Source organism: Stigmatopora argus, chromosome 13, assembly GCF_051989625.1.
Source record: "Stigmatopora argus isolate UIUO_Sarg chromosome 13, RoL_Sarg_1.0, whole genome shotgun sequence".
In the NCBI taxonomy this organism is placed as follows: Eukaryota; Metazoa; Chordata; class Actinopteri; order Syngnathiformes; family Syngnathidae; genus Stigmatopora; species Stigmatopora argus.
In genome coordinates this window covers 4,013,503-4,029,213 of record NC_135399.1, presented here as the reverse complement: position 1 = coordinate 4,029,213, position 15,711 = coordinate 4,013,503, and the positions used below count along the sequence as shown (strand labels likewise).

Here is a 15,711-nt window from a genome sequence, read left to right as displayed (position 1 = left end):
AGAGACATTACACGAGGGAGTTGTGGGGAGAGAGACAGTGCCCATGATGTTCTTATGAGCAGCCTCTCGCGTCCGCTGTATGCTCGTATATCTAAAATTTGTCTTGTATCTCAAGATAAATATTTGCCCAAAATTTTACTTGTATCTCAAATTGTTCGTATGTCGAGGTACCACTGTATTCATAGTGTATTTTCCTCAACTCAATTTTTGTTGCAAAGTTTTGCTTCTTGAATCTTTATGACCATCAAACATATCAGTCAAAAATAACCCAACCGAAAAAAAGCCAGTTTTAAGTGTCTTTTAGATATCCCGTTTGTTTAAAAAAAATCCTTAAATTTGGAAGTTTTTCATGATTCATCTTCCATACCGCCCATACACCTGGGGGTAGCTGGAGCCTAACCCAGCTGTCTCCGGGCGAAAGGCAGACTACACCCTAGACTGGTCGCCAGTCAATTGTAGGGCACACAGTGAGACAAACGACCATCTGCACCCCCAATCATACCGCCACCAGCGGGAATTGAGGCCGCGCCTGCCCGCAACAAAGTCAGGCGAGTGAACCACTACACCATGAAGCGGCAACGTTTTTCAGCAATTGTGAAAAACTTTGGAGTAGGGGTGTGCGATATTAGATTGTTAAGAATGTCAATATTTCAGTCTCAAAAAAGTAAAACGATTCTTAAATCATTGGGGTCATGACATGTTCAGATGATATATCTGATTTTTTTTAATGAGTGCATCTGGATCTCTGCCGAAGACAACTTCTTGAGGGTGCCTGGACTGACATAAACGAGCTGTGACAGCTGCTCTTCAGTGATACTTTGATCTTGGAAACTTCAAACGTATATTTTTGCACCTATCCCTCCTCCATATTGCTTAATAATTTTGGTGAATTGAATATAATTGAGTTAAATCGATCAAAGGCCTTGGATAGAAAAAACTGAGACAAACATTGTATCATCGCGAGCATCAAAAGATGTGGGTTTCAGATGTCCTTTAATTTTGTTTACTGGGGGGGCGTATGCGGACCCTTTATTGATCTTTTGAAATTGGTTTCGGGTTAGCTAAGAAAGAGTTCATTGCGAAATATCTTCTAAATCAAAGCAAGTAGCAAGCGAGAACCCAGTTCCTTTTTCTACTCACTGCATTTTTTCAAAGCATTCACAAACCTCAAGTGCATAGCAAGTTGGCTTATCCGTTCCTAGTTTGTAGGCAACTGTGGTCAGGAGGCCGTGTTCTGACATCACGGGCTGGTGAATTTGTTAAAATGTCAAATACACAAACACAGAGGAATGGAGATTAAAAATTCAGTTGTCTCTTACCTTGTTTCCTGTGTTTTGGAGCATGAAGCAACCCGTCCCATAGCTTATAAAGAAGAAAAGTGTGTATATGTATGTGTATATATATATATATATATATATATATATATATATATATATATATATATACATATACATGTACATGTACATACACACACGTACACACGCACACACGCACACACGCGCACACACGCACACACACATACACACACACATACACACACACATACACACACACACACATACACACATATATATATATATATATATACACAAACACATCCAATGAAACTGAACAATGAAATAGCGAGATGTTGAAGACATTTGGTGAATTATGTACGTGTTTTTAGTCTGGCCGTCCTCAAAGCACATCTGACCAACAAGGGCTGCTGACTGGTCACCGAGGCACTGATAAAAAAAAGTGTTACCATTAGCATGTCGGGTCAACATACAGGATTTTCTCGCGTATAAGCCGCACCCTTAAAATTGCCTTGAAATCGTTGAATTTTACAATTTCTCGCGTATAAGCCGCCCCTGATTCACAATTTTTACCTCCATATTTATGGTTTTAATACAGAATATAAATGTGTTAATTTGAAGGAAAAATCTTAAGAAAAATCATCGCACGTGGTATTTCTGAGATACTGTATTAATCAAAAGCACGTTATTATGGTCAATATTATAAGGAAGTTAGGAATTTATCCAGTAATGGTTGTTTTCTTACTGCAAAACAGAAAATAACCAACAAATAGTAAATTTGCCGACATCTGGTGAAAAAGAGTATAGCAACGCTGTAAGTCTTGTGCGCATATAAGACGCACCCCTCATTCAGTCATCATTTTTTTAGTTACAAATGCGGCTTAAATGCGAGAAAGTGTTTATGTTCTTTTACACAGGTTTCACAGTAACATTTGGAGTGGTAAACGGCATTCTTAAATGTGCCTGGTGTAAAAAAAAAAATACCACTCATGCATTTGTTTAAATTAACCAGAGTTCTGATGCTGAAATGCGTATGCAACAGTTGCCTCTTTTGTTCTTTATGGTGCTTATTCAAGGTCACAGATTCTGCCATGCTTCATGTAAATTAATCACGTTGAAAAGGCAACATGTGACTGACTACCTAGTTTCATTTGATTGATGGAAAGGACTCGTACGTCACAAAGTTGGTTTGGTGAAACTACCGTTTTGTGACAGTGCCCAAGGGAGAAATTTCTCTGCCAAAACAAATACTACAGTAGTTCACCAATGCAATAATAAATGGATACAAATAATAAAGAAAAGCGGAAAGAAGCTCAATGAAAATGTATGAGTAAAAAGTTTGATGTACTGAAACTACTCAAATGATCAAAAAATACATGTCACCAGGTATATATAATAAATACAAAGTGTCAGAATTACTAAATACATAACATTTAAAAGGTGTTACCCCAGAGATTGGAATTCCTTCAAGGCTGGTTAATTTCTGGTGAAAGAACATGAACAGACATGTTAACAGATTGCAGGCTATTTATACTACACGTGTAAAAAAAAAAGAAGTACATTTTCTTTAGATAGATTCAATGATAGACATCAATTATTTTTGTTGTGTGTGTTTAAAAAAACCCAAAATTGAGTGAACATGTTAAGGAAAAGGAATTTGGCACTCAAATCTCCTTGTCTTATAATGATTCCATACATAATATATCAGGGAATGCTTTTTTAAAATAATTTCTTTTGTAATTCTGGGTCAAAGGTCACAACCATGATAGATAATCATGCCTACACGATGACAGAATGACAGAACGGTCACACAGCAACAACAGAATAGAAAGCCTATGCTAGCAGCCTAAATAAATCTGTAGCTCATTCTTCTAATGACATTAACTAGGACATTAATTTGGAGACTGTTTATTCTGCATGTATTATTAAGCCTTTTTGGACAGGTTTTATTAATGGGTTTTCGTCCAAAAATAGAGTCTGCTATCATTTTAAAGTCACTTGCTGTAGTATTTCATAATACAGTGGTACCTCGAGATACGAGCTTAATCCGTTCCGGGACTGAGCTCGTATGACAAGATTCTCGTAACTCGAGCGGAAGTTTCCCATTGAAATGAATGGGAAACAAATTAATTCGTTCCAACTCTCTGAAAAAAACACCAAAAACAGGGTATTGGATTGAATTTTTTTTCTATTTCTTATAATTCGCCATATATTGACAAAGTAATAAATAACGAGTGGTTTAATAGAAATAAAGTGTTTAATCTAACTAAAATTGGGCGGATTTTGCCGAGGGGAGAGGGGCACAAAAGGGGCGGGGGGCTTCAGGTTTTTTTTCCACACAACGCACTCGTAAACGGAGCAAACACTCCACCCTCACGTTCGCTATCGATGGGCTGTTTGCTGTCGTACTATTCCCTTCAAAATATTCCAAAAATGATGCACACAAATGTCCTCACAATCGGATAACGCACGACCAATTGCCAACGAGCAGCAGTCTTTTATCAGCGATCGCGCCGCTGCTCATGGGAGCTTCGGGGGCGCTGGCTAGCGGCTCCTTTTAGCTTGTAGCATCTGTGTTCGCATCCCCTCGAACGGCGCCTATGATAGAGTTGCTACCGGGGATGCTGTTGCGAGCCAGTGCCCCTGATGTTCTTATGAGCAGCAAACGAGAAGTAATATAATACTCCTCGTATTAGATAAAAATAACAGGAAATGCAGCAGCTGAGCTTACCCACATATTGATTGTGGGTAGTTTTATTCTGAGTGCCATTGCCTGTCGGCGTTGTGTGCACGAGTATACTTCATTACCCAGAAAGCCCTATTTTCCCCGCGCATGCGCGTTGTGCGTTTCCTGGTCTGAATAACTCATCCGGTGCTCGTAAATATTGTTATACACGAAAGATATGCAAAAAAAAAAATGCCATGGCCACCTGGCTTGGTCGTATCACGAAATTTTGACCGCATCACGGGCGAATTATTCGATCGAAATTTCCCCCGTAAGACGAGCATTTTGTATGACGAATTTGTTTGTTTGCTTTTAATACATTTTTTGGGAAATTGATAAAATTCTGAAAATCCACACTGAAACTTGCAAGCGGAAGCCACGCCCATGTCCTCCGCTTGCTACACACACATGTATGTGTGTGTGTATGTATGTATATATATACCGTATTTTCACGACTATATGGCACATCGCATTTAAAGGCGCAGTGTTAGTAATGAGTGCTATTTCTGTATTTGACAAACACACAGGACGCACCGCTTTCAAATGTGCACCGCTCCGCATTACCACTAGATGGTGCTGCGCTAAAGGGAATGTCAACAAAACAGTCAGATAGGTCAGCCAAACTTTATTAATAGATTACAAATCAGTAACTTAGCCAAATCAGTAACTTAGCCCAATCAGAAACTTTGAATGCTGTTTACGCCAATCTAGCGGCTGGAGTTCTTTTGTTAATCCAGCCGGAATGACGGCGAGCACCAAATTAGTGTGCTCGTCGTCATACTGGGTGTATTGACAAAAGAACTACATATCCCCGCATGAATCGCGCACGGGGGAAAATGAAGTCGCAGGCTGCTTACCGTAGTTGCGAGACCTGTAGAGGATGGTGTAGCCTATCGACTGATTTATTTTATCGCGATAATTTTAGTATTGGTCCATATATAAAGCGCACTGGATTATAAGGCGCCCCGTCTATTCTGGAGAAAATTTAAGACTTTTAAGTGCGCCTTATAGTCGTGAAAATACGGTATATATATATATATATATATATATATATATATATATATATATATATATATATATATATATATATATATATATATATATACATATATACATATATATACATATATATATATATACACACACATAAATATATACATATATATATATGGTGGTGTGTTTTCCCCTTTCATTTAGCATTTTATGGCTCGTGCGACTTCTAGTCGAAAAATGCAGCATGTATTTTATTTTATTTCCGGTTACCCTTTTGAATACTAAAACAAGATGCATTAATGAATGCTCTATTAATCTTTTAGTGTGCAATCATGTGAATAACACAACTTACCATGAAGCCGTAGATTTCGGAGGAGCTCTTGACTGTGGGGAGAAGTTCCATTGGAATATCAAAATAACTAAAAGCAGAAAAACAAGAAATATATATTTTTAGACACTATGTTACAAATTTCAAAAAATTCCATTTCCGGTGAATTTCTCCTATTTTACTAAATCTTTGTATAGAAAAAGTCCCGATAAATTCGGAAGATCTAAGTAGTCACTGAAAATGCCGTTTTGACCTTTAAGCAATACAGTACACTGATCCTTCGTTTAATGCAGAAAATGCAGACCAGACTTGACCAGCGATAATCGAAAAACCACGAAATAGGATCACTCCTATTATCACTACATACCATTCTACATGTTTTCGTGCCAATACAAAAATATAAGTATACAAGTACAATTATCAAGTGTATTTTTAATAAATATCACAGTTACAGGCTTATGAAGACTATATAATGTATTAATATCTAAATATAATATATAAATTAAAAAACGTAAATACTTTAAGTACTGTACTCACAGTGAAAATAGTTCCTTTTCGCTTCATTAAAAAAACTGGTTATTGGAATTTTAGTCCAAGTCCTCTGTCAGATTCGAGAGGCATTATTCTTGTACAAACTTTGTTGTTGTTATTGTCTTGACCCTGCCAAGATGATTGCCAAAGACAATGGCAGCGATGTGGGATAGACTGGCCAACTGGCTTAATAATTGTGTGTTCATGTCGCACCATGTAGCCAAACTGGCTTTACCATTGTTTGTTAAGATTGTGGAATGTAAGATAGACTGGCTAGCTGGCTTTGCAATTGTTTGTTCGCATCGCGCAATGTAAGATAGGCTGGCCACACTTAGTTTGCAATTGTTTGTTCGCATCGCGCAATGTAAGATAGGCTGGCCACACTTGGTTTGCAATTGTTTGTTCGCATCGCGCAATGTAAGATAGGCTGCAGCAGTTTGTGTGAGCTATAAAAACATTTGTCTGCACAAACTTAAAACCTGCAAATGTCTAACCATATTAGCCCAAAGTTTTGTTTGCATAAACTCTGTCCTACATTGCTGTCATAGAAACATTACCCTGTTTTCCTATATAAAGACTGACCCACTGTTCATTCGGAGAGAGAGTTGCAAGGACAACAGACTGTGAGTGTGTTCACAGCTGTTTGAGCTCTCTCCCCATCCTGCGGTCTGGTAATAAACCTATATCCTATTAAATTGATCTCACTCTTTCTTAACTTGTTCCTGAAGTTGTATTACAGATCTATCAAGCGACATCATCAGTCTCTTTCCAGTGGCCTCATGCAGTGTCTTGATGTCCTTTCATCATGCCAGCTTCATGGCTGTATATCCATCATAACGCTGGTTCATTTTTTTTATTCCTTAGAGTCTTCGTACACACAAGAAATTGCAGTTTCGCATCTCGGAAGATGCGAGCATCGGGCGGTGAACAACACCGGTGGCCAAGGAAAGTGGCAGCGCTTCGGGGAGAAGAATGGCTGCTGCAATGTGCAGCACGGAAACCTGGGCGGAAAGACCAGCCGCTACACCTCGGACCTCTTCACCTCACGAGAGTTTATTTTTAGTTATTTGCAGCAAACAGATTGCCACAACACAAGAAATTCAAGCAGAAACTCTCTAAAAAGTGAATTGAATTGAAATGAATGCTTTTATTGTCATTAGACAAGTATTATTGAGATTTAAAGTTTCACCGCGGAATGCACAAATATCATCAACGAACAAGTTCAATGAATGCAAGAATTGTGACGCTGCTATCAAAAAATGTTAAAATGTAACTTGACCTGTTAGATGTTTCTGATTAAAATAGCTTTTGATTTCAATAAATGCAACAAATGACAATTTTTAGGTCTTTAAATCTACATTTTTTGTGAAACTGTTCTGCATAATATGAATATAAAAAAACAATCATTGGGACGTTTATTCAATAACATTCAATTTGTACTTAACGGTTAATCACTAAAAAAATTAAGCTAGCTGTCATTTTCATTAACATATAGAAAGAAAATAGAATTAATTAGCATAATAATTTGGAACGCAGAGTAAATAAACATAATTCATTTGCTTTGCTTTGTACTTTGTGCTTTTTGCTTTGTTGTTCTGCGGCCTTTGCGACCCGGCCCCACCCATCGCGTGGCTTGGTTTCTTTCTATCTATTTATGTCTAAAATGCCTTTCCTGTATCTGCATTCTCACCCTCTTGCTACTGTCACAATGAAATTTACCGTATACGGGATGTTTAAAGTTATCCAATTCAAGAACATTCACACAGAAAGATTCTGCTGTCCCTTATTTCAATTGCAGACGATGCTTAAAATTTTGCTCGAATGGGTACATTGTTAGTAAATATCAACAACCTATCCATATCCTGCATCTGGCATTTACCACTAAATAAAAAAAATCAGCATATTTTAAGTTACATGAGTCGATATTTGTTATCATGCACATATTTGCTGGCAGAAACAGGTCAGCCTTCCAAATGCATTTTTTGTATACAATAATCCCTCGAATATCGCGGCTTCAACTATCGCGGTTTCACTACATCGCGTTTTTTTTTTCTGGGTGAAATTTTTATTTGTTAATTACATTTTTTTTGCAAGTTCATAAAAATGTAAAAATCCACGCTGAAACTCGCAAGCGGAAGCCACTCCCCCGTCCTCCACTTGCTACTAGAACTCAACACTATAGTTTTTTTTTAATAGGGGTGAACCTACTTTGCGTCTTTTTGTTTATCGCGGTCATGTCTGGTCTACATTAACCGTGATAATCGAGGATTACTGTACGTGTGTGTCTGTGTGGTTTTGTGTCATAGTTACCTGCACAACTCCTGATCCCATGCCATAGTGTGAATATTGAAGAGCATGGTGCGACTGGCATTTGAAACATCCGTGCAGTGGATTCCTCCACTCTTGCCACCTGTGAGGCACTGAGGAACCAAAATTACCGTCTCATCTCATTTTCTGAACTGCCTCATCCTCATTAGGGTCACGGGGGGTACTGGAGCCTATCCTAGCTGACTCCGGGCCAAAGGCGGGGGACACCCTGAATCGGTGGCCAGCCGATCGCAGGGCACGAGGGGATGGACAACCATGCACACGCACACCCATACCTAGGGGCAATTTAGAGTGTCCAATCAGCCTACCATGTAAGTTTTTGGAATGCGGGAGGAAACCAGAGTACCCGGAGGAAACCCACGCAGGCCCGAGGAGAATATGCAAACTCCACACAGGTGGCCGTGACCTGGATTTGAACCCAGGACCCCAGAGCTGTGAGGCCGACGCGCTAACCACTCGCGCTAACCACTCGCTCCACCGGGCCGCCCTCCAAAATAACCATCTTGACCTTAATTTGCCAAAATGCAATTTCCAACATGAGTTTGCATTTTTGGGCGCACTTTATTGCTTTGTTTGATTCTGTGTGTGTTGCTGTGGTCCATACCCAGATGATCCAGGAGTCCACTGTGCCAAACATTGCACGTCCACTCAGCACAGCCCGTTTCACAGTGTCCACGTTGTCCAGCAGCCACCGTAGCTTTACTGCGCTGAAGTAAGTGCTGATGGGAAGCCCAGTCTTGTGCTACAGGAAGATAGAAGCAATGCTGAGAAATGTTAAAGAAATTCCCCAAAAATGAAAGATGAAATTAAATGTGGGGAAAAAAGTACTCTCAAGGGTCTTGCTTTTACCCTGAAGTGATTTTTGCTTTTCCCTGGTGCTTTGTTGATGAGATTCTCCACTGTAGATTGTGTGCGTAGGTCTAACCAAACTAGAAGTGAAGAGAAACAATTATTATACAGAGCCTCAAAGTATCTGATGCCTTGTAAAATTTCAAAAATGTTGTCAATAGATTAAATGTAAAGACAAACTGACAGATAGGCAGAAAGATGGAAAGACAACTTTATAAGTGATGAAAATTCAAAAAGTTACTGAAAGACTGACTGAAAGGTTCAAAAATGCAATCGCTGTAAAGAGTTGTGAAGTAGGCTATCTAGTGTAGGTTTTGCTGAAAGGAGTACGTACATTAATCCCTCGATTTTCGCCGTTAATGTAGACCAGACATGGCAGCGATAAACAAAAAAAACGAAGTAGGGTCACCCCATTTTTAAAAAAAAAGTTTTTTTTTCCTTCAGTGCTGAGTTCAAGTAGCAAGCGGAGGATAGGGGAGTGGCGTCCGCGTGGATTTTCATATTTTTATGAACTCCCCCCCCAAAAAATCCACGATGTAGTGAAACCGCGAAAGTTGAAGCCGCGATATTTGAGGGATTACCGTACTTTGTTCATCTTGACTGAAAATCTCAAGTTTGTTTTTTACAGTGTAATTACAGTACTAAACACATGAGGTGGTTTGTGTCATGTATTTCGGGAAACCCGAAAGTAGCAAGCGGAGGACAGGGGAGTGGCGTCCGCGTGGATTTTTATATTTTTATGAACCCCCCCCCCCCCAAATCCCCGATGTAGTGAAACCGTGAAAGTTGAAGCCGCGATATTCGAGGGATTACTGTACTTTGTTTATCTTGACTGAAGATCTCAAGTTTGTTTTTTTACATTGTAATTACAATACTAAACATGAGGTGGTTTGTGTCATGTATTTCGGGAAACCCATTTTGTATTGACAATAGCAGAGATATAGTGCAAACCTACCAATAGCATTGTAGAGGGGTTCTCCAGTATCTTTGTCCCAAACCAGAGTTGTCTCTCTCTGATTGGTCACACCTATCGCTGATAAAACGGCATTAATAATGTCATTAAACAAACTAGCCCCACTTCTGCTCCTTATCAAGGATTGTGGCCATTGAATTCATCCTCGACAAGGAAAATGGACGAGAGGAATTTCCACTTACCTTTAATGTGACCAACATCAATGTTGAGCTGACCAAGTTTTTGACATGTTTTCTCGATACATTCATAGACTGATTGTATTATTTCCCTAGGGTCCTCTTCCACCCAGCTGAAAAATAATATATAGTTATCAGAACCGAACTTTATAATGTATAAAATGGTGGCGAGGATAGAATGTATTATTTCTGTAACAAACAAAGCGGTTTACGAGTAAGTGTAAATTATAGTACTATTATCGATAGAGCACCAAGGAGTGGGTGAATAATATGTAAAATTATATACTGTGACTCTGTGTGTATGTATATATATATATATATATATATATATATATATATATATATATATATACATACATATATGTTTTAATACTCACCCCTCCTTTGGAAAACTTTGGTCAATTTCTACTTGGTGGTGAACGATTAATTCAGCAGTCTTGGCATTGAACACCTGTGAAATAAAGAGAAAAAAAATAGAAGATGGAAGCCAAAACAACTGAGGGTCATTTGCGTATTCATTTGTGTACTTTAGGAAAATTGTACAGTGTTGAGACTACAACCAAAATGCATTGTGATGGGTTGGATTGATTCAGACATAGCACTGAAGGCGTCAGTTTGAAATTCATGGCCCACCACTGCAGTAATCCCTCGAATATCGCGGCTTCATTACATCGTGGATTGTTTTCTGGGGCAATTTTTTTTTTTTTTTTTTTTGTTCATAAAAATGTGAAAATCTATGCTGAAAGTCACAAGCGGAAGCCACTCCCCTGTCCTCGCTTGCTACTAGGACTCAGCACTGAATCAAAAAAAAATTTTTTTAGTTTTTTGTTTTTAAATAGGGATGACCCTAATTGGCGGTTTTTCGTTTATCGCGGCCATGTCTGGTCTATATTAACCACGATAATCGAGGGATTACTGTACTGCTGATTATGTGAATGACACACATGAAACACAATAAAGGATTAGTCAAATATTACTATCCAAAATGTAAGAATTGACTAGCCCTTAACTAGAAAATATTTGTGCCATTTGTTTAATCGGCAATTTGATTTAAAGCAACAGGTACTTTATGTACTATCTGTTTCTTCCCTATTTATCTATTTATCAAAGTTAATGAAAATGACAAAGTATAAACAAAATCCAAGTGAAATATTATTTTTTAGAATTTGGGATGTCTGGAAATAATTAAACAAACCAACACAAGCTTTTAGAAACGTTTGCTGTCTCTCTGGCATGGAATTGATCATTAGTGGACTGTTTCGCATCAATCTGATTCAACTTCCTCTGATTCCTGTTGCCAGATTGACATAACCTCTTGGCGCCTTGTCATGGGACATTTTCTTCAACTTCAGCTGTGGGTCTGGCCTGTGAAATTGAATTCAGCTTTCCTACAATTGTCATTAGTCAGTTATTTTGTGATTTAAAAACGGGGCAATTACTTTTTCAAAAAAAAATCTGCCTTGGTAAATAATATCATCATTTAGAAACTGTTTTCTTCTTTACTTGGTTGTCTCTGCATCATATGAAAATTTATTTGATGGTCTGAAACCTGTGTGTGTGATAAATGTGCAAAAAACACAGAAATCTGGAAGGGGCAAATACTTTTTCGCGGCACTGTAAAAGGCAATTACACCACCCAAACACTACAAAAATCGGGGGCGTTGATGCAATATGAACAGTAGTGCTAGAGCATGAAAGCGAAAAGACTATAACACAGTCAAAATGAGCGATTATGAGATGCAGGACAACACTGAGCCTACCCACTCCAAGATCTACGTGAAGTCTTCCTGTCCTGTATTTTATCTGTACTTATTTAATTGAATTGAATGACAATAACATTTTTTATTGTCATTATACAATCCATTATACAATTATGAACACACATGAGGCACACAGAGCAAACACGATTGATTAAACCTTGGCAGTGCTCCACATCAAATCCTCTTCTAAACAAAGAATGAAAAAAGGAATACTTTCTTTTTTAATGCCTTTTAAATTCCAGTGCACAAACAGCATCTTTTTTGAAAATTCCCTTAACCCATTTTGTCAGGTTTTGGATGTGTGCGTGTTTTTCCTTGTGTGCGCTTTCCAGGTGATTGTGTGCGTTTAGTGAAAACACACTTTAATCAAGGTTAATAATCACCTTTAGCAAATGACAAATCACTCTGATTTGCTAATGACTTACTTCGGTCATGCAATGAGCCTCAAAATAACCAGACGAGTTAAACTTTAACAGCGTTTTGTGTCATCAGATGAACTTTAACATGTAACTCAGGAAGTTGAAAGAATTGGTTACTCATGTTGATATTATAAAGTCAGATAAGCAATTTTAGATTCAATCAATCATTCATTCATTTTCTGTGCTGCTCATCCTCACAAGGGTCGCCGCGGGTGCTCGAGCCTAACACAGCAAACTATGGGCACCAGGCGAGGGACGCCTTGATTTGGTGGCAAGCCAATCGCAAGATTTAATCACAAACTTGTTAAAGTTGAAGGTCGCATGGATTCCAGTCAGTATCAGCAGATACTTACGAAGAGTTCAAGAGTCAGTGACAAATTTGAAGCTGCGCCTTCAAAAGGACAACGACCCTAAAGACTTCTCAAATTACACTAAGGCATTCATGCAGAGGAACAAGTAACATATCTGGAATGGCCATTTCAGTCCCCAGACCTGAATATTATTTAAAAACTGTGGTGTGATTTAAAGCGAGCTGCCCATGCTCGGAAACCATCCAACCTGACTGAACTGGAGTTGTTTTGTAAAGAAGAAGGGTCAAACCAGAATTCAGACTCTCAATTAGAAGCTATAGTAAGCGTCAATATTGATTTAATATTTCTGTTGGGGTGCCCAAATTTTTGCACATGCCTACTTTTGTTGAAGTAATTATTGCACACTTTCTGTAAGTATTATAAACTTCATTTCACTTCTCAAATATCACGGTGTTTGTCTGCTACATGATATATTTAACTGAAATTGCCAATGATTTTTAAAGGAAAATCTTAAAAATGATCAGGGGTGCCCAAACGTTTTCATACGACTGCATATGATAAAATTTAGTCTAAGGCAGAATTGCTGAATAGTTTTCGACTGGTTAATCGATCATGTCTTCGTTTAGAAAAAAAAATAAAAAATCTATCCAGAAAATGTTTGGTCACCCCTGGGATATGGTTATTAGAGGATCAACATCAAAACTCATCCTGGATTCATAGAACCGTAGTTGCATATGTAACTTTCGTTTCTTTACCCAACATAGACAAAATGTACAGAAATCCTATTATATTTTCCTGTTTGCTGCAAACATGTGGACAAATTGGTCACCTCAAATAATATTTGAAGAATACATATTGTCTTCTTTCCGCTATCCAGAACAATTCTGTTAATTTGGCATTCTGAGCAAAGAGGGGGACTGTCACTATTATGATACAAAGTGTACAAAGACACCCCAGACGCCATAAGCTGTTGGAGCGCGTTCTTCACAGCAGCACGCGATGATCAGGCAGACTCTGGTATTGTATTGTGACTACTCGGCTTTTCCAAAAGATGCTATTCCTTCATGACTACAAATTCTGTAATTTGACACAAATAATAAAACTGCTGTTTATTCATGTTGGGAGTGAATAGAGTTGTCAGAAAGCTGATTTGTAATCCATTAATAAAGTTTGGCTGACCTATCTGACTGTTTTGTCTACATTCCCTTTAGCGCAGCACCGTCTAATGCAGGGGTGGCCAAATCCGGTCCTCAAGAGCCCCTATCCGGTCCTCAAGAGCCCCTATCCGGTCCTCAAGAGGCTCTATCCGGTCTGTTTTCCTCCGGGTACTCCGGTTTCCGGTATTCCTCCCACATTCCAAAAACATGGACAGCTGGGATTGGCTCCAGCACCCCTCCATGACCCTAATGAGGATAAAGCGGTTCAGAAAATGAGATGAGACATTTCGGCAGGCGTCTTTATTTTTATAAATTTACCTTCAAACCAAAAGTTGAGGTGCAATATTACCTGCGATCGGCTGGCCCCCGATTCAGGGTGTCCCCCGCCTCTGGCCCAAAGTCAGCTGGGATAGGCTCCAGCATATGTATGTATATATGTATTCATTCATTCACCATTGCTAGGCCTTCTTGAGTTAAGGTTGAAGGGATTTTTTGGAAGCTTGACATATATGATTGTTTACTATTCTGAAGACTATATAAAATCCACAGGTCAGAGGCCATGAAGGTTTAAGCCGCGACTCTATGTTGATGATGAGGGTTAATTTTTGACAAGTGATATGATCAGCTTCAGTGCACAACTGAAAAGAATTGTCACCGACTGAAAACACTGTCAAAAATCATTCAAACAGGGTGCTACAATACAGCTATAGTGACTGACTGATGTAAAGGTAGGTGAAAACAAAAGCAGCACAATGTGTTGTGACGAAAAGTAACCAAATGCACATGAACTGTATTTAGCTCATAAAAAGTGAATATTTAAAATGGGTGTTTTTCATCTCATCTCATTTTTCTGAACCGCTTTATCCTCATTAGAGTCATGGGGGGTGCTGGAGCCAATCCCAGCCGTCTCCGGGCCAGAGGTGGGGGACACCCTGAATCGGTGGCCTGCCAATCGCAGGGCACAAGGAGACGTATAACCATGCACATTTACACCCATACCCAGGGGAGATTTAGAGTTTCCAATCAGCCTACCATGAATGTTTTAGGGGAGGAAACCCACGCAGGCCCGGGAAGAACATGCAAACTACACACAGGTGGATGTGACCTGGATTTGAACCCAGCACCTCAGAGCTGTGAGGCCAACGCGCTAACCACTCGCTCCACCGGGCCGCCCGGGTGTTTTTCAACACATCAATAATCCTCATGAAACTGTGTGACAGTGAGGACAAAGACCAAGACACGAATAGATATAGTATCAGTTTAACCCCAAAAGCAACTGTCAATATAGTTGTAAAACAGGAACTGATATTCATTCATTCATTTTCTGAACATTCATTATCCTCAAAAGGGTCACAGGGGTGCTGGAGCCTATCCCAGCTGACTTTCGGCCCAGAGGGGGTGGGGGATACCTTCAAGAGCACGAGGAGACGGACAATCATTCCCACTCACACTCATACATAGGGGCAATTTAGAGTGTCCAACCTGCCTACAATGAATGTTTTTGGAATGTGGGAGGAAACCGGAGTACCCGGAGAAAACCCACTCAGCCCCAGGGAGAACATGCAAACTCCACACAAACCCACGTAGGCCGGGGGAGAACGTGCAAACTCCACACAGGATTCAACCCAGGACCCTAGAACTGTGAGTCCAACGTTCCAACCACTTTTCTAAGAACAATGTTGTCACGCAAAAAGTACAATAAACACCCACGCCACTTACCAGAAACCTGGTGGAGCTCGTTCCCTGGTCAATCGCACCCACCAGTGGATCCATTGCTGTGTTCTTTTTGCTTGGAGCCTATGTGGAAGGAACATGAGAACTCTGGCCCTCACAGTTGCTGTGCGTTCCTGGCAGGGGCGACGAGTC

The 15,711-nt window shown here is 39.4% G+C and overlaps 1 protein-coding gene across 2 annotated transcripts in view; it reads right to left on the bottom strand.

Annotated features, from left to right (window-relative positions):
- Window positions 1–15,711, bottom strand: part of LOC144087130 (glycerol kinase-like) — a 20,239-nt gene extending 4,528 nt beyond the window's left edge. Inside the window, exons 1-12 of one of the 2 annotated variants that reach the window (XM_077617459.1) lie at window positions 15,565–15,711; window positions 10,576–10,649; window positions 10,205–10,311; window positions 10,005–10,082; window positions 9,029–9,129; window positions 8,805–8,942; window positions 8,183–8,292; window positions 5,366–5,432; window positions 2,743–2,778; window positions 1,657–1,724; window positions 1,320–1,362; window positions 1,167–1,247 (exon numbers count right to left, since the gene is read on the bottom strand). In XM_077617459.1, coding sequence (XP_077473585.1) covers window positions 1,167–1,247; window positions 1,320–1,362; window positions 1,657–1,724; window positions 2,743–2,778; window positions 5,366–5,432; window positions 8,183–8,292; window positions 8,805–8,942; window positions 9,029–9,129; window positions 10,005–10,082; window positions 10,205–10,311; window positions 10,576–10,649; window positions 15,565–15,618 — 957 coding nt within the window. In that variant the 5' untranslated portion in view covers window positions 15,619–15,711. The remainder of the gene's footprint in view (window positions 1–1,166; window positions 1,248–1,319; window positions 1,363–1,656; window positions 1,725–2,742; window positions 2,779–5,365; window positions 5,433–8,182; window positions 8,293–8,804; window positions 8,943–9,028; window positions 9,130–10,004; window positions 10,083–10,204; window positions 10,312–10,575; window positions 10,650–15,564) is intronic. The other variant, XM_077617460.1, reaches the window with a different exon arrangement.